Source organism: Callospermophilus lateralis, chromosome X, assembly GCF_048772815.1.
Source record: "Callospermophilus lateralis isolate mCalLat2 chromosome X, mCalLat2.hap1, whole genome shotgun sequence".
NCBI lineage: Eukaryota > Metazoa > Chordata > Mammalia > Rodentia > Sciuridae > Callospermophilus > Callospermophilus lateralis.
In genome coordinates this window covers 25,169,527-25,191,195 of record NC_135325.1, presented here as the reverse complement: position 1 = coordinate 25,191,195, position 21,669 = coordinate 25,169,527, and the positions used below count along the sequence as shown (strand labels likewise).

Below are 21,669 nucleotides of genomic sequence, written 5' to 3'. Positions count from 1 at the left end.
TGATGCCTAAAGGAAGAGTTGTTCAGCACCGCCCCCCACAAACTTTTTATTACAGACCATCTTAGATCAGATTTCATTGAAGCAGAGCCTGAAATGGGGATTCATATGCAAGGGAGCTCTTGAGAAATCATTCTCAGAAGGGAAGTAGGTTAGAGTAGCAAGGGGAAGCTAAGCAGGGAGGGCTGCTGGTGGTAGTGTGCAAATGAGTGTGACCTCCTGGACCAAAAGTGATTTCTGGTGGCTGAGAGCCTCAATTCATAGAAAGGGGTAGCCATGAGTATCAGCAGCCACCTCTGACAATAGCTAGGGGAAAGATAAACCCAGGTAAAAGGGATCTGAATGGGTGTCTACTATGTAGAGTTTTTGGGTTTCTGTGCATACATCTGTACATCAGTGTCCATCCCTGCCTCAAGAGTGAACTCTGCTCTTTAACCCCCTGACCTCACAGAACCATAGTCCTGGACCATCCAGCTTCCCATTCTCCACTCAGCCTGTGGGAAAATCAAGTGAAGTGGCTATATTTGTAGGATCTCAAGTAGATGACAGAGGGGTGTTAAATCCATGAATTATCCCTCCCTTTTGGGCAAATTTCTATCTTGGAACATTGTCGTTATTTCCTAGATCTTTCTTTCTGTAAAATGAAGGGATAGCCTGGATAATTTTAAAACCCTGTTCCAATTTTAAAATTCATTTGCCTAATGATTTTGTTCCAGAAGGCAGTTTTGCTCACATTTCCTCTAAGGATGAGTTTCACAACATTGATTAGGAATGAAGTTTCCTCTCACTGGCATAAGTCTAGCATTGATAAGACTATGAAAATTTTAGCCCGTGATAAGGAATTCACTTCCATTTGATCTGACTATGGTTGTCCTTTTTTTAGCAATAATTGATATTAATTTTTATGGATAATTTTTAAGAAGAATTTCTTTATAATATTAAAGTACTTCAGAGTTGATTCTCAAATCCTTGTTTCAATGATCTGTGTCATGTCCAAAGATGGACAGATACTATTATTTCCACTATGGGATATTAAGGAATCTAGCAAAACCCAAAACCATTAAAAGCATTGCTGCATTGTGTCTGTGTGTCATTTTCTTCAAGTACAAGGTGATATTGAAAACATTCCTGTTGTAAATTTTGATGGCAAGGTTGCCTACCAAATACTGGTCCTCTGTATAACTTAAAACAAAGTACCTATTCAAGCTTACAAAATACTGGATGGACAATTCACAAAAAAAGGCACTCTTTCCTCCTGGCTGGAAGACATGGAAGGAGATACTAGACTTGGTAACTGAAGTGCAGACCACATCTCAGCTTTTATTCCCATCTTTCACCTATGACCTTTGCCCAAGACACAACTTGCAGTATATGGCACTCCTGGTTGTGACTTGACTGGTTTTCCATTATTCAGTATGACCCTTCATATTTGTCAAAAGACATCAATACTCCAAAACTGTTGAATGGCACCATGTACCTCAACCATCACTATAGATATTGATGAGAATTTCCAAAACATAAAGGCCCAAAGGTAGTGTGTTCTGGATACCCTCACCTTATGTATTCTTCCATAACTTTTTTTTATCACATGAGAAGACTTGCTTCAGAAATTTGGCTTTGTATCAAGGAGCCCGTACTATTTTCACTGAGGTTCTAGGGTTACTTGGGTAGGAGGCCTAAAGTGCTATTGCCATGTCAATCCTCTGTGCAGTTATCTGTACCTGGGGAACTTTACAATAAGCCAAATCATTAGTAAAATATGCATTAGACATATGTGACATTGAATTATTTTTCTGAAGTCCCTAAAATTAATATTGCATTCTCTCTCTCTCTCTCTCTCTCTCTCTCTCTCTCTCTCACACACACACACACACACACACACACACACACAGAGGATTCTTCCTTAACATTGAAATCATTGCAGTATAATCACCTGGGATTTATATTCCCAATATTACAGAGGCAAAAGCCTGGAAGAAAAAAAATCCTTTGGTTAGTTATATCAATTAAGTAGATAGAATTTCATATATACACCAGGGACCCAAAGGTCATCGCTAGAATTTTTGTTAATCTTTGGAGTTGCAGTAGTTACATAAGAAATTGAATGATGAAGGCAAGTATAAGAAGAAAGACGAGATAAAAATAGCTTTGCAAAAATGAAAGCCAAACTTCCTTCCACTGTTTTCTTTTTTCCTGATGATATAAATAATATCTTGTTAAGAGGAGAAGTTTAAAGAGCAAAGAAATTCCTATGGGCTTGGTTGAAGAAGTATGTCAAATTGTGTACACATAAAAAGAAAGCTTTGGGGCTTTTTGAGGAAAAAGTGATTACATTTTAGCAAGAAAATGATTACATGTTCCTTCTGATTGAGGAAAAAAGGATAAATACCATCCATTTGGTTCAAAAAATAGCCAGGAAAATATATGAGAGTTCATTAGCATGAGGGGGCCATTTGGTCAGAGGAAAAATTTTCCTTCCTATGTAGGCAGTTTGAGGGCAAAGCTCTACAATCCATGTGTGTCACCTTCTGGTTAAATTGTTCCTATGCTTTCTGCTGGAAAAAAAAAAAAAAGATTCCACTAAACTCTACTCTCTTTCTAAAGTGCTTCCAATAAATTACCATAGATGTGAAAGTCACCTTTGACATTTACTGGAAAAATTGATTTTTTTCCCAAACGTCATGAGTTCCCCCTGCCCGAAAAAATATGTTTTATTGCATCTTCATTGCAAATCTAATTTGTAATTCATCTCTTGCTTACTCAATTAAGTCATAGCTGTCTGCTGAAGAATATCAGTCAACCAGCCTAGAAACATTCTTCTAACACTAGAAGTGGAATATAAAGGAAATTGGATTATTTTATCCTCTGTACCATATGTTATATTTTTAAAGCTCTGCCTATGTTATTTAATGTTTTAACCAAAACACTCCCAATTATATCACAATAATTAACAATATAAATTTTGGTTACCCACAAGAGAAATCTAGTTTTAATTATATTATGACAATTCAATAATGCATAATATTTCTTCTTATCCTGAAGAAATATTAGAGGAGAAACAGTGGCAAAAACATGGCAAGTAGTAGATTTATGGAAATATCCAGTGTGTGATGTGAATAGATGCATGATAAGGACTGATGTGAAAAAAATTAGATTGCTCTTGCTGGAAAATATGAATCTAAGAAAATTTCACTTTCTATTGGATCTTATCTTCCTGGATAGGTAGCTGTGATTTTTCTACTTGCTAGCAAAGGCTTCATTCAGAGTGTGATACTAAGTATTCATTATAGAGAAAAGGTGCATAGTCTTGAAGGACCCCCGTCCTTTCCCATAAATGTTAAAAAAAGAAACCCTCCAGTTTAGACACAGTAATAGCTGTTTTCTAAGACTTTCATGATTTGTCTCTATAACTGTCTGTCTTTCTCATTGGTCTGAAAACTACCACATCTGCAAGATATATCATTTGGCTTTCTCGTTGGTCCTGGGGGACATGAACATAGCCCAGAGATCTACCAGAAGCTGACTGCCTGGTAAATGTTTACTTATAAATTAGCATGGGTTATCATTTATTAAAGTAATAAGCATAGATTACATTTAATGGCTTAGATATTATGCATGATGAACATGGCATTTTATGTTTAGTTGAAGCAAATGTACATGATGATTAATACGATACCCAAATGCAACTCAGAAATTGTGAATTAGAGAGTATAAACCAAGTCAAGCCAGGTATTACAGTGCCTCGGCACTTAAATTAAGAGTTTCAGGAAAGTCTCACAATGACAAAGCAATATCATATAGTTCACCCATACCATGTATTAGGGATTTGTTTATATCTTAGATTCTCTTCTTTCCCCCCCATTCTGTTGTTACTGAAGAACATTTTCTCTTGACAAGCAACACGGAATCAAAACTTTGGCTTCTGGAGTTTAGGTGAGTAATCTGTCAGCAGGGATACCATGACAGCCTGGGATAGTACAATGAGAGAGAGAGAGAGAGAGAGAGAGAGAGAGAGAGAGAGAGAGAGAGAGAGAGAGAGATAAACATTAGTAAGATTCTGCTTTGGGACCTAAGGAAGGGGAGCTCGGTTTCAGTTTTGCAGGCCTAGAGTTAAAATGTGTTTTTCTAAGGAAATGATAAGGGAACAGTTCTGAGCTGATATTTATTTTTATTTGGATAAAGGAAGGTCCAGAGGGATCAAGCTGACCCAAATATAAGCACAAACACTATGCTTACTTAGGCCTCATTCCAGGACTAGTAGGTCAGAGAGTTGAAATGCAATGCCATAATGGTTGTCATGATTGGGTTTTCCAATCATGAATTGAAACCCATAAATTGGCCAGTTTTAGAGAAATATAATCCCCTACCTATCTCAGTTCTCATGTTTACACTGTGGTCTGGTCACTTGCAACCTAGAGAAGTTTAGGATAAATCAAATGTAGACTAATGAAAGTAAACTATTTGGGCTAATGAATAACGTCTGCAATATGAATTTTTGTCCTCTTGAAAGAACATTAACTTTATAGCCAAGAGTATAGCTTCCCCTTGGGCTGTCAGCCACAAATAGTGACTTTTGCTTTTATTCTTACCAATCTCCATAACAGCAACAATAACAATGTCAGAAACAATGGTGAACATATATTGAGTTCTTACTAGGTACCAGACAGTGTATTAAATGCCTTACCATGTGTCAGTCAGTCAAAAACTATTTGCCAGGCATTGTACTAGGTACTTTGGTGACTTGGAGAGAAAAGTTCATGCATTATCTCATTTGATGCACTGATCTTCTAAGATGGCTTCTGACATCATTGTTTGTAGACTAAGAGACCAACCCTTGAAACAACAGATTGTGAGAAATGGATTGGAATCCAGTTTCTCTGACTTCACTCTTATGAGATGTTTTCACTGCCTCTCAGGTACTTGCTCTTATACTTCAGCTGTATTGCACAAGTGTCCTTAGGCTGTATCAGGAGAACAGGTTTTATATTTCAAAGGTGTTCATTGAATATATTTATTAAACAGACACCTGTGCTAAGTGCTTTGTGTTACTCATACTAATTAATATCCTTTCCTACAATAGGAAGTGGTAAGAGATGTAAAATACACGTGAAGAAGCTGAGGTATGTTTTCCTGAGTGGTAATGACAAAAGGTGGATATGCACCTGACTGTCCCTGGAACCTGACCATTTTCAGATGACTCTTATCTCATTGAATCCTCATGACTTCATGAAGTTGTTTCTATTTTCAACCCCGTTTTTTCTTATGAATAAACTAGGCTTACTGAAGTTAAAGTACTTGCTTCAGATCTCACAGAAATCAATAATTGTTACCTGATTCCAAAGCTTGTGTACTAAAATCAGTACCCTATGTTGACTTTAAGTCATAAAGGTTTATGGAGCATATATTTAGGGTATGTTTCATGCACTCTTCTAGGTATAATGCAGAATATTATAGACAAGATGATTGCTCTTATGACAGATTTTTCATTTTGGTGTGTGTGTGGGAGGGACAGGTAACAAAGAAATAAGAAAATACCAGGTAGTACCTTTGAAAAATAAAAGTTTAAGTGGATAAAAGGAGGCTGAGGAACCACTTAAGAGTAGGTAGCCTAGAGTGGGGGAGAAGAGTAAGCAGACTAGAAAGACCTTGCTAAACGAATGACATTTAGGGTGAGATCTGAATGACAAGACGGAAGTAGTTAAAATCTGGGATAAGAATATCTACCAGGTAAAAATATTTTAAGCTTTTTATGAGTTCTTGGGATCACATCTGAGGTTTTGCTTTGTTCAAGGTTCAGAGTCATTGGACGTGTCAAACTTATTTTCAAATAAAAAACTTAGAAAGCCAACTTGGGGTAGGGCTGCCAGATTTAGTAAATACAGACAGTTAAATAGGGATGCCAGATAAACAAAAAATATTTTTTACTGTAAGCACATTCCAAATATTGCATAGGGCATATTTATAGAAAAAAAATTTGTTCATTGTTTATCTGAAATTCAAATTTAACTGGGTGTCTATATTTTATCTGGTAACCCTAGACTCTAAATACGGTAAACTACAATTGCAATGGTGTTATGTGCTTAAGGGTCATTCAGATAACAGTGTTATCAAGTGTCAGCCCTTTTGCAGAGTCCCTTTATGTTTCTTTAGTTCCAAAATTTATTGGCAGGGAAAGAAACCTACCTGACATTTTGGGAGACCTACTGCCTTACTAATCATTGAAAAATAAAAGAGCAAGCTTTGTAGGGAGAAAAGGGTAAATTTTGTTTTAAAACAAAGGGATCCAAAGACCTATGTGCTGTGGAGAGAAAGGTGTGATTACTAGAACCTTCAGAGCATCATTGCTGGAAATCACCCAGCATGAAGCTGTTAAAAAGTTACTCTGAATGAAAACCAAACAAAACAAAAAAATAAAAGCTACTGAAAAAGTATGCTTCTTCTTGAAAGTTGTCACATGCTTTAGGAATAAGTTCTTCACCCTCTTAGTTAGACCTTACATTACATCAGTCATTATAGATATCATCAGCTCAGAACTAGAGGCCAGTTTGTGTTTTTTCTTCCTTCTTCCATCTTAAATGAATGTATGTGTGCAAAAACCATTCCCCAGGGTGATGTTGTCCAATAGAAACTTTCTGAAATGACAGAAATATTCTGTCTGTGCTGTCCAACATGGTAGTCACTAACCGCAGTGAGTATTCAACACTTAATATGAGTATTGTGGTTAGCATGACTGAGGAATTGATTCTTCAAATTTATTAAAATTTAATTTAAACTTAAATAGCTGCATGTGCCTAGTGGCAACTATATTGGATAGGGAAGTTCTAGAGGTAAACAAGTAATGTCCCTTTAGAGATCCTAGAAAAAAATCAATCACAGTGGTGCTGAGCCTAAAGGCCATTCTGAATAAATTGTCTATGAATAATTTCTTTGCCTATAAAATAGGAACTTAGTCCAGTTGATCTCTAAGTTCTCAACCTACTTGAAAAGTTTATGTATCTGTGAATTATGTAGACTATGTGAGGACTGCATATTTTTCTTTTTCTCTCTTAAATCTCCAATGTTGGGCAGAGGTTCTGGTACACAGTAGATGCTAAGCTATGACTGCTGAAATGAACTAAACTCAAAGAAACCTCCAAATCATCCAGCTCAGACATAAGGAGTGCCTTTCCAGTGTCCATATCATACACACTAATTAATTGGTTATGCCACTCTTTATGTCCCACACCACAAGCAGATTCAGAATCCTTCTCCACACAGAATTCCAAGTGGCCCATTGACGAGATTAGGAACCCAAGATTAAAACTCATTTTCCATCTCTTTGACTCAATCTACATATCAGTGGGGAAACTGGGACCTAGAGAGGTAATACTTTCCAAGATGGCACAGATAACAGAAGCCAGTTATAGAAATCATCTCCTCACTCCCAGTTGAGCATTCTTTCTACTTTAGATTCTCTATCTTCAGTTTAACATGGTTCTGCTTTCATGTTTTTTTAGACACATTTTCTGCTAATAATAGTGGGTATCTCAGGAGAATAGGGAATGATGAGACAGCAGCAAGACCTATATGGATGCAAAATGGAACATAAGATTTCACTGTGTGTGTCTCCTTGTAAATATTTCAACCATGTGAATGTGCTATTTAATTTTAAATAAATTGAATCTAAATATACTGTTCACTAGGCTCTAAAAATTTAGAATTGTAGAGCATCTCTAAAATTAATATTTTAGAAGGCTTTTTTTCCAAGTTTTACCCCCTGAATTTCTACAATCTGCTGTAATAGATTTGGTTGATTTATCTTTATAACTCCAATTGTATTCTGATGAGAAAAACAGAACTTGAGGATATATATTTTTTTCTCTTCCTGAGGTTGGAAAGCTTCCATTTTCTTTCTTGTCATCTAGTTCTTTGCTACTCAAAATGTGGTTCACAAGGCAGTGACACCTCAATTACCTGGGTGCTTATCAGAAGTGCCAAATTTGGGGCCCCATCTCAAACCTACTGAATCTGAATCTGCACTTAACAAGATACCTGGGTGAATTAAGTGCACAAAAGCTTCAGAAGATCCAGTCTGGATGACATGGCAATTGTCATTTGTCATAGTAGATGCTAAGCTATGACTGCTAAAATGAACTAAACTCAAAGAAACCTCCAGATCATCCAGCTCAGAGACATAAGGAGTACCTTTCCAGTGTCCATATCACTCACACTAATTAATTGGTTATGCCACTCTTTCTGTCCCATACCACAGGCAGATTCCAAGTGGCCAGTTGATGAGATTAAGAACCCAAGATTAAAACTCATTTGCTATCTAACATTTGACAAAGTTTAGTATCCTGAGGTGACAAGTGGGAAAGATACAGTAAAATAATTATTATTGGATATGACAAATTTAGGCCTGATAGAGAACCTCCCCCAGAAAAAGAAGCCATGATTGGCTTCTAAGCAGCCATAGTGAAATTTGAACTCCTGCTGGTCATTGTATCAAATCAACAATGAAGATGATAATAATTATAATATTTACAATATTTTAGGTACTCCTAAATTCTTTACATGTATCATTTTAATATTCACAACACCACATTCTTACTTATAAATTCTTAGCAGATAGTCATCTCCAACTTTTCTCTACTCCAAGACTGAAAGCTAAAAACTACATATCCCAGACTCCCTTGAATCTAGGATGCAAGCATATGACTCAGCTGCATCTACTCAACACTTGGATGAAAAAGTGAATAACATGGAGTAGAAGCCATACTCTGAGAGATTGGATCTTCTGCTCCATGTGCAGGTAGAAGTATTTGTTTTAGCTGGAGTATGGCATCTAGTTCAAAGGCCTTTGGTACTAAGTTGTGAGTGACTATATCAATGGTTTTCTGGCTATAAGTGATCTGCAATGTTGTCGAGTAAATTTCTTGCTGTGTTGACCCTGGTATGTGGTGTCCAAGAATGATTCACTACATCCCCTTCCTGAGAGATTCTGGGAACTGCTTAATATCTTTTAATAAATTCCTTTCTATTTATCCACCTAGAATGGACTCAGTTGTTTGTGTGTAAGACACTGGCTGGTACAACTATTAAGACCAGGTAATTCACTAAAATTTTACTTCACTAAAATATGTTATAAATACTAATGAACAATAACAATTTATCATGAGTTTTCTGGAAAAGAAATAGATGCTATATGAACAAGTAATATATTGGATAACCTTGGTTGCTTATTATTTACCAGAAGGCATGAACAACCAAGTTGGAATGACACAGAGAATTCCTTATCCCTTAATTTCCCATTTTCGCTTACCATGATTGTCCACTTTCTGTTTTCTGCCTCTGGGAACACTAGTGACCGTGGGGAATAAAACACTTCATCATCCACCTCTTCTGGCTTTCTGGGCAAGCAGTGTAAAAATGTCCAATCAGAGGCAGCAACTTTGGCAGTCTAAAGAGATGGAGACAAGATCACAGTTTGACTATTACATGTGGCAGTCATGTTTATCTTTTTTCAGTATTTAAAAACACATATAACATGGAGTCAGAGATCAATGTAATGAGAGAGACAAAGAGGCAGAGTAAAGTTTTTAGCACAAGATACCCAAGGGAAATGTATATAGTATTTTAACCTTAAGGCATTTCAATAATCATTTATTTTATTTGGGAGATCATCACCTCCAAGTTAAACCACTGGCTTGATTTTCTGGTATTCTGTCTAGTGGGATAGTGGACATTTCAATAAAGAACTCTACTAGTATAATATGTGACTGATAGCAAAAGTCACCAATTTTATCTCAATATATTTAAGAAGTTGCTTTGAATATTTGATTTTAAGCTTATTTTCAAAGAATTATTTTAGCACTTGAAGCATACATTGTCCCTAACTATGGCATTTTGGAGGAAAAAAAAGCCCAAAAGTAAGAGTGCATTAAACAGGATTATGAACACTGTACACTAGATAGTTCATTCTTTTTTTAAAATTATGTAATACTTTATTTACTTATAAGAAATAACAAAAATATTATAGTCAACAATATTCATATTAACCACCACTACATAGTTCGTTAAGAAAATACTGATAGCAATATCAAATAACAGGTAATTACAGTAGTAACAAATGTGTTCTTTTTTTTTTACTTAAAACCAACATTATTTATTTATTACAGTTCTAAGGATAATTCATTCTTAATGTAAATGTACTAGCAGTCACAATTTTCTCTAACAGTTAATTCTTTGCTTTTGACGGGGGGTATTGGGGATTGAACTCAGGGGCGACTGAACCACTGAGCCACTCTTCCAGCCCTATTTTTTGTGTGTTTTATTTAGAAACAGGGTCTCGCTGAGTTACTTAGCACCTCACTTTTGCTGAGGCTGGCTTTGAACTCACAATCCTCCTGTCTCAGCCTCCGAAGCCACTGGGATGACAGGCATGTGCCAACATGCCTGGCTTCTAACAGTTAATTTTTGAAAGTTACATTTTTCCATTCTATTTCCATAGTACACTTAACAGATTCAAAATTATATTTCCTCATACTTTCTTACATTAAAAGCATTACTTTTGTACTAAAATTTTTCTCTACCTCCACCCTAGCTTTAAGTTCAGAACATTCTTAATTTCTAAAATACTAGAAAAATGACAAGGAAAAGGAGTAGCATTTATATTAGTCATACATTAGTGAATAACCATTCTTCACACCTACATTCCTGACACCAGAAGAACACCTAAGAGTAGTCAAGGTAATTATGTGGGAAACCATGGATAATTTAAAATATCTCCATGAAAATATGTGCAACATATATGATAAGGGATTCACTATAACATATAAAAAGCCCCTATAATCAATGATTAAAAGGCAAAAATTAGAAAACAAGCAAAAGATATGATAGCAATTCATAGAAAAAGAAGTGAAAATGGCCAATAAACATGAAAAGATGCTTAACTTCATTAGCAATCATGCAAATTCTAATTCTAAAAAGCATGAGTTACCTTTCCCTTTCATATTTACAAAAGTTAAAAGTGTAAATAACTAAGAATGGAAAACATGTGGAGAAAGAAAGTATCATATGCATCTGTGGAAAATAAATTGCTCATCCTTTTTAGATGGACAATTTAACAGCATCTCCCATATTTTAAAAAAATTTTAGGGATTTATTTTCCAGTAACATTTGTACAAATAAATCTGTAAATTGTGTACATTAGCATTGTTTGCAACTGGGATATTTGGAAATAGCTTAATTTATCAGTAGGAAATATTATAGGCAAGTTATGTTTCAGTCTTACTTCAGAATTCTATGCAGCTATTAAAAAGAATGGAGATATTTCAATGAATATATTTGTTAGGTGGAAAAAGTAAGTCAGAATAATAGGTCTAAAATAATACTTATGAAAATCATAATGTGATTGTGTGTGTGTAGGCATACATATGTAAATGCACAGAAAAGGTCTGCAAAGAGACACATGGAATTGTTAGGATACCTACAGGAACTTGTTAAAAAGGTAGGGAAAATATATTTTCACTTTCTGTTTTTCAAACTTTCACTCTGTTTGACATGAAATAATAAGAAACTTGTATACATATATCTTAGCAATAAAATATATATATTTTGGTACCTGGGGCCTTAACCACTGGGCTATATCCTCAATCCTTTTTTTAAAATATTTTTTATTATTTAGTTTTCAGCGGACACAACATCTTTGTTTGTATGTGGTGCTGAGGCTCAAACCCGGGCCACACGCATGCCAGGCGAGCGTGCTACCACTTGAGCCACATCCCCAGCCCCTCCTCAATCCTTTTTGACATTTTATTTAGAAACAGGATCTCACTGAGTTGCTGAGGCTGGCTTTGAACTTGCGATCCTCCTGCCTCAGCCTCCCGAGCAACTGGGATTACAGGCATGCGCCAGCAAGTCAGGCTAAAATGTTTTTTGTACTTGCTTAATCACTTTCTTCAACAAAGTAGATCAGTTGTTCTGCTGACAAAATCTCCATATGCACCTGACTTTTAGGGTATCTGGGGTGGGACCACTAGGGACTAAACCTAGGGGCACTCTGCCATCATGCCATAGCCCTAACCCTTTTATTTTTATTTTTATTTTTTGCCCCAGTTGGCTTGGAACTTGTGATCCAGCCTCCCCAGTCACCAGGATTACAGGCATGCACTACTGTGACCAGCCCAGACAGCAGTTTTCAAAGTGTGGCCCTGGACCAATAGTATTACATCACCTGGGAACTAGGTAGAAATGCAAATTCTCAGGTCTCATCCATGACCTACTGAATCAGAACCCTTGGAGGAGGGGCTCAGATACAATGCGTGAACATTTCCTCTAGGTGATTCTAATGCCTGATCAAACTTACACTGCTTCAGGTCTTACCAGAAGGTATCAAATTGAATGAGTTTGCTGGGAATGCCCTGAAGAATTTGGCAAAACTAAATTGAATGTAGGGTCCTTAGAAAATAGAAACAAGAATGAGCATGATTATGGGGCTTTTCTTACAAGAGAAATCAGAAGAAATTGCATGCATCAGAAGTAACCTAATATCTCTAAACATACATGGATGTATGATATTCTGATATCTCTGTTCCTGTAACAGGGAACAGCATGCTTCTCTCTGCTGCCTGGGTTTCAAATTTCTTTGTCCAGCAAAAAAAGTGTCTTTCCCAAAAGACACAGGTAATCATTGGGATGAGAGAAATCCCTGGAGGATACATGAGTTCTTTATGGAGTATGAAAGGATACTTTGCTCTTCCTAAAATGAATGAGTGATTAGATGATTGTGGCCTTTATGAATGGAATTAATGAACCTTCAGAGAGGCATCAACTTGTACCTTCATTGTAACCTGGTAGCCTTGGAAAGCCTGGAGCCGCTTTTTCTTCTCCTCCTCTTGTCCCATGCTTATCCAAGTGTCTGTAATTAATACATTGCCTCCATGTGCCGCTTCCAATGGATCATTCGTCAGTGACAGCTTGGTACCATTCTAGCATACATAAGCATGCTGGTTAAACAACTTCATGAGACAGAGTGAGGCAATCATAGCTTTACAAATAAGGAGCATACCTCCTTGGCATACTGCTCTGCCAACTGGGTTATACTAGGATCCGGCTCATAACCCTGCAGGAGGAAGAATTTAACTGTTATTTAGGTAATTGTTTTTTTTTAATTTTTGTTTTGTTTTTGTTTTATTCAGTGCTGGGGATGGAACCCAGGCCTTGGTGCATGCTAGACAAGTGCTCTACCACTGAGCTACACCCTCAGCCCTTAAGTAATTGTCTTATACATTTTTTTAATGCATGGACTATTTTATTTTTGAGAGTAGGCCCTCTCTCCTTCCATTTTTAAAGATATTGCCCAACCACATTCAGTAGAATTGATTTTTATATCTAGAATTTCAAACTTTCATAGTGCCTTTTGAAATTTAAAAAGGCAACTAATTGGCTCACCTTTCTTTGATGATCTTTGACCTCTTTTTAGTCATAAACATGGAGTATGCTTTCTAGCTCTTGGCAGACCTTCATCTTGTTCCCTTAAGAGCTTAAGAGGATTATATACATAATTGTACAACTTCATGCATTTTTGTTTGAACATTTCTACATGCTGTACTTTTTTGTCTGCAATGCTTTTCCCCACCCATCCCATGTGGATAATGCTTTCAGATCTCAGTTTGAATGAACCCTGCTGAGAAAACCCTCACTGACCACCCAGCTAAATACTACCAGACTCCGCCCCCCCCCCACAAAACCTTATTCTTTTGCAAGGTACTTGCCTTAAAATGGTCTTCACACAACAAGTACACTGTTTTTTTTTTGTTTTTTTTTTTAACTAATGTTAGTTTTTGATTGGTATGGTGAGGCAGGCAAGGTGCATAAGGTGCAAAATTCTAGAAAGCACTTGTTCTTAGAGTACAAGCACAAATTTTGCATTTGAGGTGCCTTCCTTGCTCACTCTAGTCCAAGTTTAGGGACATTTTGGGGAAACTAAATCTACCCAAGCTATTCCAGACTCCAACAGGTAGCCTTTCCTCACCCTCCAATCTATTCTGTACACAGTAGTAAGAATTGTTTTCTCTAAAGTCCTCCATGTTTACTACTTGTTTCTTAAATCAAAACTGATTAAGAATATCAAGATCTCCCACTTACATCCCTGCTTCTCTTTCTTCTAATTCGTCTCAAGCTATAGGAAAGCCAATCTTCTTGTCATCCCTAGACACATTCTGTTCTTTTCTGCCATCACAGCTGTAGGACAGGCCCAAGGTGGCTATAGTTAGGCTTCCTCACTGGGACTTACTTGCAGCCAGTTATGTTTTAGTATGTAGTCAAGGTCATAATCACCCCGATTCAGCATATGTACTCAAGGTCATAAATATCTCCTTATAAGCATGCATTCACTTATGTAACCTTTTGGTACTGTGCCTTCTTTGTTGAACCTACATATAAAAAAAAAAGGCTTCTAGAAAGCCTGGAGTGGGTTGGGGGAATGGAGGCTGCTGCTGCCTCTGAATAAAACATGTCTACTGTCTCAACTGTGCCTTGCATCTTCCTTCACTGGCCAGCATTCTGAAACTGTTTCTCTGGGTCTGAGCCTCAATCCAACCACAGCCTTTCACCTTTGAACACTATCCCCTTTGTCCCCTCCTGGGAATCTTCATCAGAAGAGGCCAGCTCCTCAAAACCCCAGCTCAGTCTTTCCTCTGGACCTCCCATATGGAAAACTAGTCAGTTCAAATACCATGATTATGTTAACCTTCGTCCACTCTTCTCATCTTTCTGGTTTCCGAGCATTTCTCATAAGTTGACTTTTAAGTTTTTTTCAGTGGAGTATTGTGGTCTCTCAGCCCCCTTCCCTTCGTGAATAATTAATTATGCATAAAGAATTATTTCTTCTACCTGCTGGGGTGCTGCCAGAAGACTGCCTTTAGCTGTCGGCTCCCTTTGGGTACTGACTGAGCTGCAGAAAACTACCTCACCCCAGGTCATGCATTTTTCCAGGGCCCCATATTCAATGAGTGATTAACAGGAGGGTATGAAAACCTGATCCTCTCTGCCCAGCTCTGGAAAGCTCCAAATGGCCATCTCAGATTCAGAATACTCCCTAGTTGGCCAAGACTGTTGTTAGGCCTGCTTTGCAGATCAGCCTCTACCTCTGTCCACTCTTACTTCCTTTTCTACCTTTCCACAGTTGTTGATCTCAAGGGCACACTGTGATAAACATCTTGCACATCCTGCACACTGAACTCTCAGATTCTGATTTCTGGTACACGGAAACATGTGACAGGCATGTCCTGGTTTATTCGTTTATAACCGTATTTACTTACATGTGATTGATGTGATTGTCTACTATAGTTCCTCTCAAATTACAAACTTCTTTAAAAAGTACTCCAATGTTGATGATAGTGGTTACAGATATTTTTAAGACGTTTTGCCATTATCTAATGGCCATGGATTCTGGGCCACTGTTTATATGAGCTTGGGGAAAGTGATTAATAAAGCCTTGCTAATTTAATAACTAATGCTGTGAACAGTCATACTGGTAAACATAAATGAAGAATCTTGGATATTACTCCAGGTACCTCCTGCCCTGAAAATATAGCCTTCCCTTTGGAGAGCAGGTTTTATACTCAGTATAATCATTCTTAGAGAAGGAATCAATAAGTACTTAGAGAACCGAAAGAGGTTTGGAAATTAGAAAATCACCCAACCTTGCAGGCACTGGACCATGACTTAGAATACAGAGAGAAATTCTTTACTCACATCTCAGCTTTCAATACTAAATCGTTCATTGGCCTTTACATAAATCTTAAAACCAGATGAGAGTGATTAACAAATCCACTTCAGTCTAAATATTCACTTAGAACAATGTTAAAATCATTACCATTGATAGTTTATGGAGTAATCGTACAATCACGGACAAATTTTTTTCTTGAACATGTAAGTTATTGTTGGTTGAAAAATGGAGAAATGGATTAGTTATAGCCGTGGAAACTTTTCAGTGTTTCTTAAATTTACAATAAATCTCCTAGCTTTATCTTTAAAGGAAATAGGTCTACTAACAACTAAAGAATTACAAATTGATGGACTGACTTCTGCATTATCAGACTTTCCAGAAGATTTTTTAAAACTCTTACTCCCACCAAGATTTAACTGGGTTTTAGTACTCTTTATCATTTAAATAAGTTCCTGCATAAGAACAATACTGAAATTACTCTGTAATATTGGAATTTTTTCCTTTCATGTTAATAAAACATCTTTGACATGCAATAAAATGTTTAAACCATATATTTTTTCAACAGAATAAGGCCTCCCTAAAAGCACCTTATAGCAGGAAACAATTATTGTTAATGTGTGTTTCATTCATAGAAACCAAATGCAATAATAGATAGTGTTAATTCAGAGCCTTTCTTCAAACTAGATTTGTTGTGAGAGTGTGCTCATCTCATAAGTGAAGAAAACCCACTGTGAGCATGTGTCATATCTGACCCTTTATTTCAGTTCATGCTGAATAAAAGAAGACAATTATCTTTTATAGGGGTAATATCTCTGAGTCACAAAAATTTACCATAATAGGAGGGCTTCTAGTACCTGCTATTGCATATGTATGCCATTTCTTCTAATGGCAGGTACATTGGATTGAATACTGTCCTCAAAAAATGTATATCTAGGGCTGTGTGTATAGCTCAGTAGAATACTTGCTTAGTATATGGGAAGCTCTGGGTTCCATCCCCAGTATTGCCCAAAGGAAAAAAGACATGCCCACTCATAATCCCAGAATGTGACCTTATTTGGGAATAAGAACTTTGCAGATATAGCTAGTTAAGATGACAGTTTACTAGATTAGGGTGGGCCTAAATGTAATGACTTGTATCCTTATAAGAATAGGGGCATTTTTACAGAGAGATACACATTGACACAGAGGGAAAATGACAGAGGCAGAGATTGGAGTGATGTAGCCCTGAGCTAAGTAACAGACATAATGTGGCCCTGCCAGCACATTAATTTTAGGCATCTTGCCTCCAGAACTGTGAGACAATGCATTTATGTTGTTTTAAGCCACCCAGTTTGTGATAATTTTTTATGGCTACCCTTGGAAACTAAGATAGCAAGATGTATTGACCCAAACTGGTTCAGCAAGAACATGAGGGAAAAGTACTTAGTATTGTTTCATTTTGCTTTGGCAAGATGCAACAGATGATGCTGGGGCCCTACACAGGTGCCCTCAGAGGATCCACTTTTATGACTTTTGCTTCTTCCTCCAATTTCAGTGGGTTTTTAACACCTAGTACTTTCAGCTCTTCTTCAGAAAACAACCTTCCAGCTACCAGGCTGCTTTCCTACAAAAGTGACAGGGGATTTACTATTCCACATTTTCTGCTGCCCTTGATCAACAACAGGTTCAAAAGGATAAGAGCCCACTATCCTCACCCCTGACTGAGACAATTCTGAGGAATAACTTATCCTCCAGAGCTCATCTGTGGGATCAAGCTGAAGCTACTTTCCATGAGACTGGTCCTGACATGATACTAGGAGAACCAAATCATCTGGTCTACCCAAGATTCTTCCAATTTTAGCAGTGAAAGCTCCTCTCCTACAGAAGTTCCTCAGTTTCAGAAAGTCTGGCCACCATAAATGGCACCCTTGTTTGAATTCTTCCCTTTCCCTGTTTTCCCTGTATAGGTCTCCCTTAGAAGTAAATCACTTGTGCACAAATTCCCATTTGGTGTCTGCTTGTGAGAAACCTGGTCTAAAATACTGGTGGGGATCAGAAAGGGGGTTAAAAGTACTTGAGAGACTCAAGGATTTGGATATTTCCTGTTGGAGAAATTCAGCCATTAATCCACATTGTGTAATTTATGTTCCCTGTGGTTGGCAAATACACATCACAAACTCAAGAACCAGAAACAGAAAGGGATTTTGAAACTCCACATATTCACCTCCAGATGCCTTAGCTTCTCCAGGTTAACCACTGTGGTAACTATGCAGATAATAGAACACATATGCTTGGTCAGAGATGCACTAGTGCACAATAATTGTAAACAATCCCCTCCCCACCTCTCTCTCTTTCTACTGGGGATTTAACCCAGGAGAGCTTGACCACTGAACCACATCTCCAACCCTTTTTATTCTTTTATTTTGAGTCAGGATCTTGTTAAATTGCTGAGTGCCTCGCTAAGTTGCTAAGGCTGGCCTCAAATTTGGGATCCCCCTGCCCTAGGGTCTCAAGTCGCTGAACTTACAGGCATCATCTCTTAATGAGAGAGTTAATTCTATCTTTTATCACAAGTGAAGACTTTGTTTGGGATCCCATTTTTATTTGGGGAAATTTTCCTTTCAAAGGACTCCTGATAAGATATTTGTAGCTGATGAAAAACATAATAGAGAAGAGAATCTATAAAGATAGGGTGTTTAAAAGGTTCTTTGCATCATTCAAAGCTGGTTTGTGTTTGAGTCTCTTGTAGGATTAATTTTACCCTCTAAAATGGCCTATTTATTTTGTATGGGGCTGGAGTATCTTAAAATGGGGCTTCTTCTAGAGGGATTTGCACATTTGTAAATTAATTTATTCATGCATACTATTATATAGATCAAATAATTTCATGTGAAGAAATTCAAACTATATGAAAGGATAAATGGTGAAAATAACATCTCCCTCCCACCTCTATCCTTGAACCTCCCAGTTCTTCTCTTTAAAGGCAACAACTATTACCATTTTCTTGTGAATCAAGAGGGTTAACCTGGGCCTATGAGAGATGTCAGGCTTTCCATACAATCTGTGGGAGATTAGCAGCATGGTAGAAAGTATGCAGGGATCATCTTCACAGCCACAAAAGACTCAGATTTAAAAAGCCAAAGAATCCCTGGAGTTGAGGTTTGAAACACTAAGCTGGTGTAGATGCCATCACTGTGACCTTCATATTGGATTGAAATTTTTCTACCAAATTGCAATATTAGAAAAATGACAGCATTATTCGTATATGTTGAGAATTCTACACTGGCTGGATTTTGCTGCTTTCTGCAGCCTGTGTGATGGTAATGCACAAGGATGCCAGTCATCATAATGGCCGGTATCAGGGCATTCAAAGGGATAATTCAGACATGCTTTTAACACAGACTCACAGAATTAAAGGCACCAGCCAAGACTAGCTCTTATTGCAGAGATAGAAAATGGGGCTCTTAAGAGGCCGGATAGCTATTTAATAGTAGGGCTGGTAACATAACCTAAGTTTTGTGGCCTCACCTATGCTGCCCTTGAATGGAAGAGAGCTTTATTTTCACTAGGTAATTGCATATGATTTAAGTGGGAGTTCATTTCAAGGTAGAAAATTTCCCTACCTTCGGAGTGGCCGCCTGAAGGTGCATCCCGAATTTCGCGGCACTCATCATGATGGAGTGCAAGATGTTGTTGCCATCGCCTATCCAGCTGAGGGTAAGACCTTTGAGAGAGCCATAATGTTCCTAAAATGCAAGGGATGAAGGAGTTTCAGTCTGGGAGAAAATCCACTTTTGTGCAATAATTATTAGGTAAAAATAAAGGAAGCATTTTTCACCTCAATTTTAATGCTTTTTGGAATGAATAAACTACTAAACTTTTGCATGGTATAGAATGATTTAATCATATGAATGAACAATCACAAAACAATAGTAAAAAATCCTAGTATCTTAAACCAAGACATCAGATGACCTTGTACAGAGACTCAGATTTTCACACATTCCAAATCTGAATCTCAGTTGTAGTCGATCAAGAAATGAGCACCAACAGTGTCCAGACATTGTCCTTGTCCCTGGAGGTATAACAAAGGACAAAGGAGACAAAAATTATTGCTTTTACAGAGCTTTCACTGTTGGGTATAAGAAAGGGGAAATCCAATGCACCCATAACACCAGTGTGGTGTTCTGAGTATGTTCACATTTATGTAAAGTTAAAAAACGTGCCTAACAATACTGTTGTTGTTTATGGGTATAGATGTGTGTGACACATCTCTGGGAATTATAAATACAAACATTAAAATAATAATTTAGTAGAGTGGTAGTATACAGGATCACACAATTAAACCATGGGCTTCAAATATACCTGTAATGTTTTTTTTTTCAAAACAATAAATAATTATAAAGTATTTGCTTCATCACATTAAGATTTCAGAAAACTACTGGGCACAGTGGCACATGCCTGGAATCCCAGCAGCTTGGGATGCTGAGACAGGAGGATGGCAAGTTCAAAGCCAGCCTCAGCAAGTTATCGAGGCCCTGAGCAACTCAGTGAGATCATGTCTCTTGATAAAATATAAAAAAGGGCTGTGATGTGGCTCAGGGGGAAAGCATCCCTAGACTCAATCCCCAGTACAAAAAAAATTTTTTTTTAGAAAACTGCATAATGGGCACATGGCACTTGCTTTAGTTTTCTTGAAGTGTCTATAGGTTTAATGTATTTATCAATATTTATGTATTTATAAAGATAAGATTTTAAAAAGAGGCACACCCAATCCCCAAAAAGCAAAGGCCAAACGTTCTGATATGCGGATGCTAACACACAATAAGAGGGTGGGAAGGGAAGAATAGAAGTTCCTTGGATTAGACAAGGGGGAATGAAGGGAAGGGGGGATGGGAATAGGAAAGACAGTGGAATGAATCAAACATAACTTTCCTATGTTCATATATGAATACATGACCATCATAAGAATGAGAAGTTATACTCCATGTATGTGTAATATGTCAAAATACACTCTACTGCTGTGTATATCTAGAAAGAAAAAATAAATTTTTTTTAAATAAAAAAGAGGCTAACCAGTTTTGAGGTGACAGAACTAAGTAGCTAAGCTAGGATTTATTTATTTTTTAATATTTATTTTTTAATTGTAGTTGGACACAATATCTTTATTTTACTTATTCATTTTTATGTGGTGGTGAGGATTGAACCCAGGGCTCCACACATGCTAAGTGATGCTCTACCACTGAGCTACAACCCCAGCCCCCCTAAGCTAGGATTTAAATCCAGGTTCATCTGACTTAGACCTCATGATCTTGATAAGCAGCTTCCAATTCATTGAAATCCTACCTTACAATCTCCTATATAAAAGCATTGCACAAGACCCTGCAGGGGACACTATGAGGAACAGAACAGCTCATTTCACCTTATTGAATTTATTTTACTAATAATCTTGGTATCTATGCAAAGTCACACCTGCAGACAGAACCTTGGCATCTGAAATCATTGTTTCTTCTCTCCATGGATCTTATTCTCATCTCTGAACAGCTTCGTTTTGAACTTAAAATGATAGAAAGTTGCCCCCTTCTTCAATGCTTTTTTTTTTTTTTGACCATTTTGAATATTCTAAGCAAACTCCCCTGGCCTCCAAACCCAAGCCATGTAGTCCAATGTGTATAGGATCACACAAGACTAGTCCACTCAGAATGTTCCAGCATTCCCTATACATCCATTGTGTTAAATATGGCACCCAAACAGCAAAGTAATTGAAAGAATCGAATTTGGGAACCGGGGTTGGGAACAGGGTTGAGAGTGGAAGAATCTTATAGCCTGTTTTTCACAATGCCCTTTCCCCCCAGATTTGTAGTATACACATATATGCTACAATTCTTTGTCAAGATGTTATATGAAATGAAACACTATTACTATAACTTAAGTAAATGGTTCCACTTAGTGCTAGTCTGGAATTATTTGTTGACTTTGTTGTT

General features: G+C 37.2%; 1 protein-coding gene across 1 annotated transcript in view; it reads right to left on the bottom strand.

Annotated features, from left to right (window-relative positions):
- Nucleotides 1–3,904: 3,904 nt before the first annotated feature.
- Nucleotides 3,905–21,669, bottom strand: part of Otc (ornithine transcarbamylase) — a 57,437-nt gene continuing 39,672 nt past the window's right edge. The window contains exons 6-10 of the mRNA XM_077107281.1: nucleotides 19,312–19,434; nucleotides 13,046–13,099; nucleotides 12,816–12,965; nucleotides 9,299–9,436; nucleotides 3,905–3,964 (exon numbers count right to left, since the gene is read on the bottom strand). Coding sequence (XP_076963396.1) covers nucleotides 3,905–3,964; nucleotides 9,299–9,436; nucleotides 12,816–12,965; nucleotides 13,046–13,099; nucleotides 19,312–19,434 — 525 coding nt within the window. The remainder of the gene's footprint in view (nucleotides 3,965–9,298; nucleotides 9,437–12,815; nucleotides 12,966–13,045; nucleotides 13,100–19,311; nucleotides 19,435–21,669) is intronic.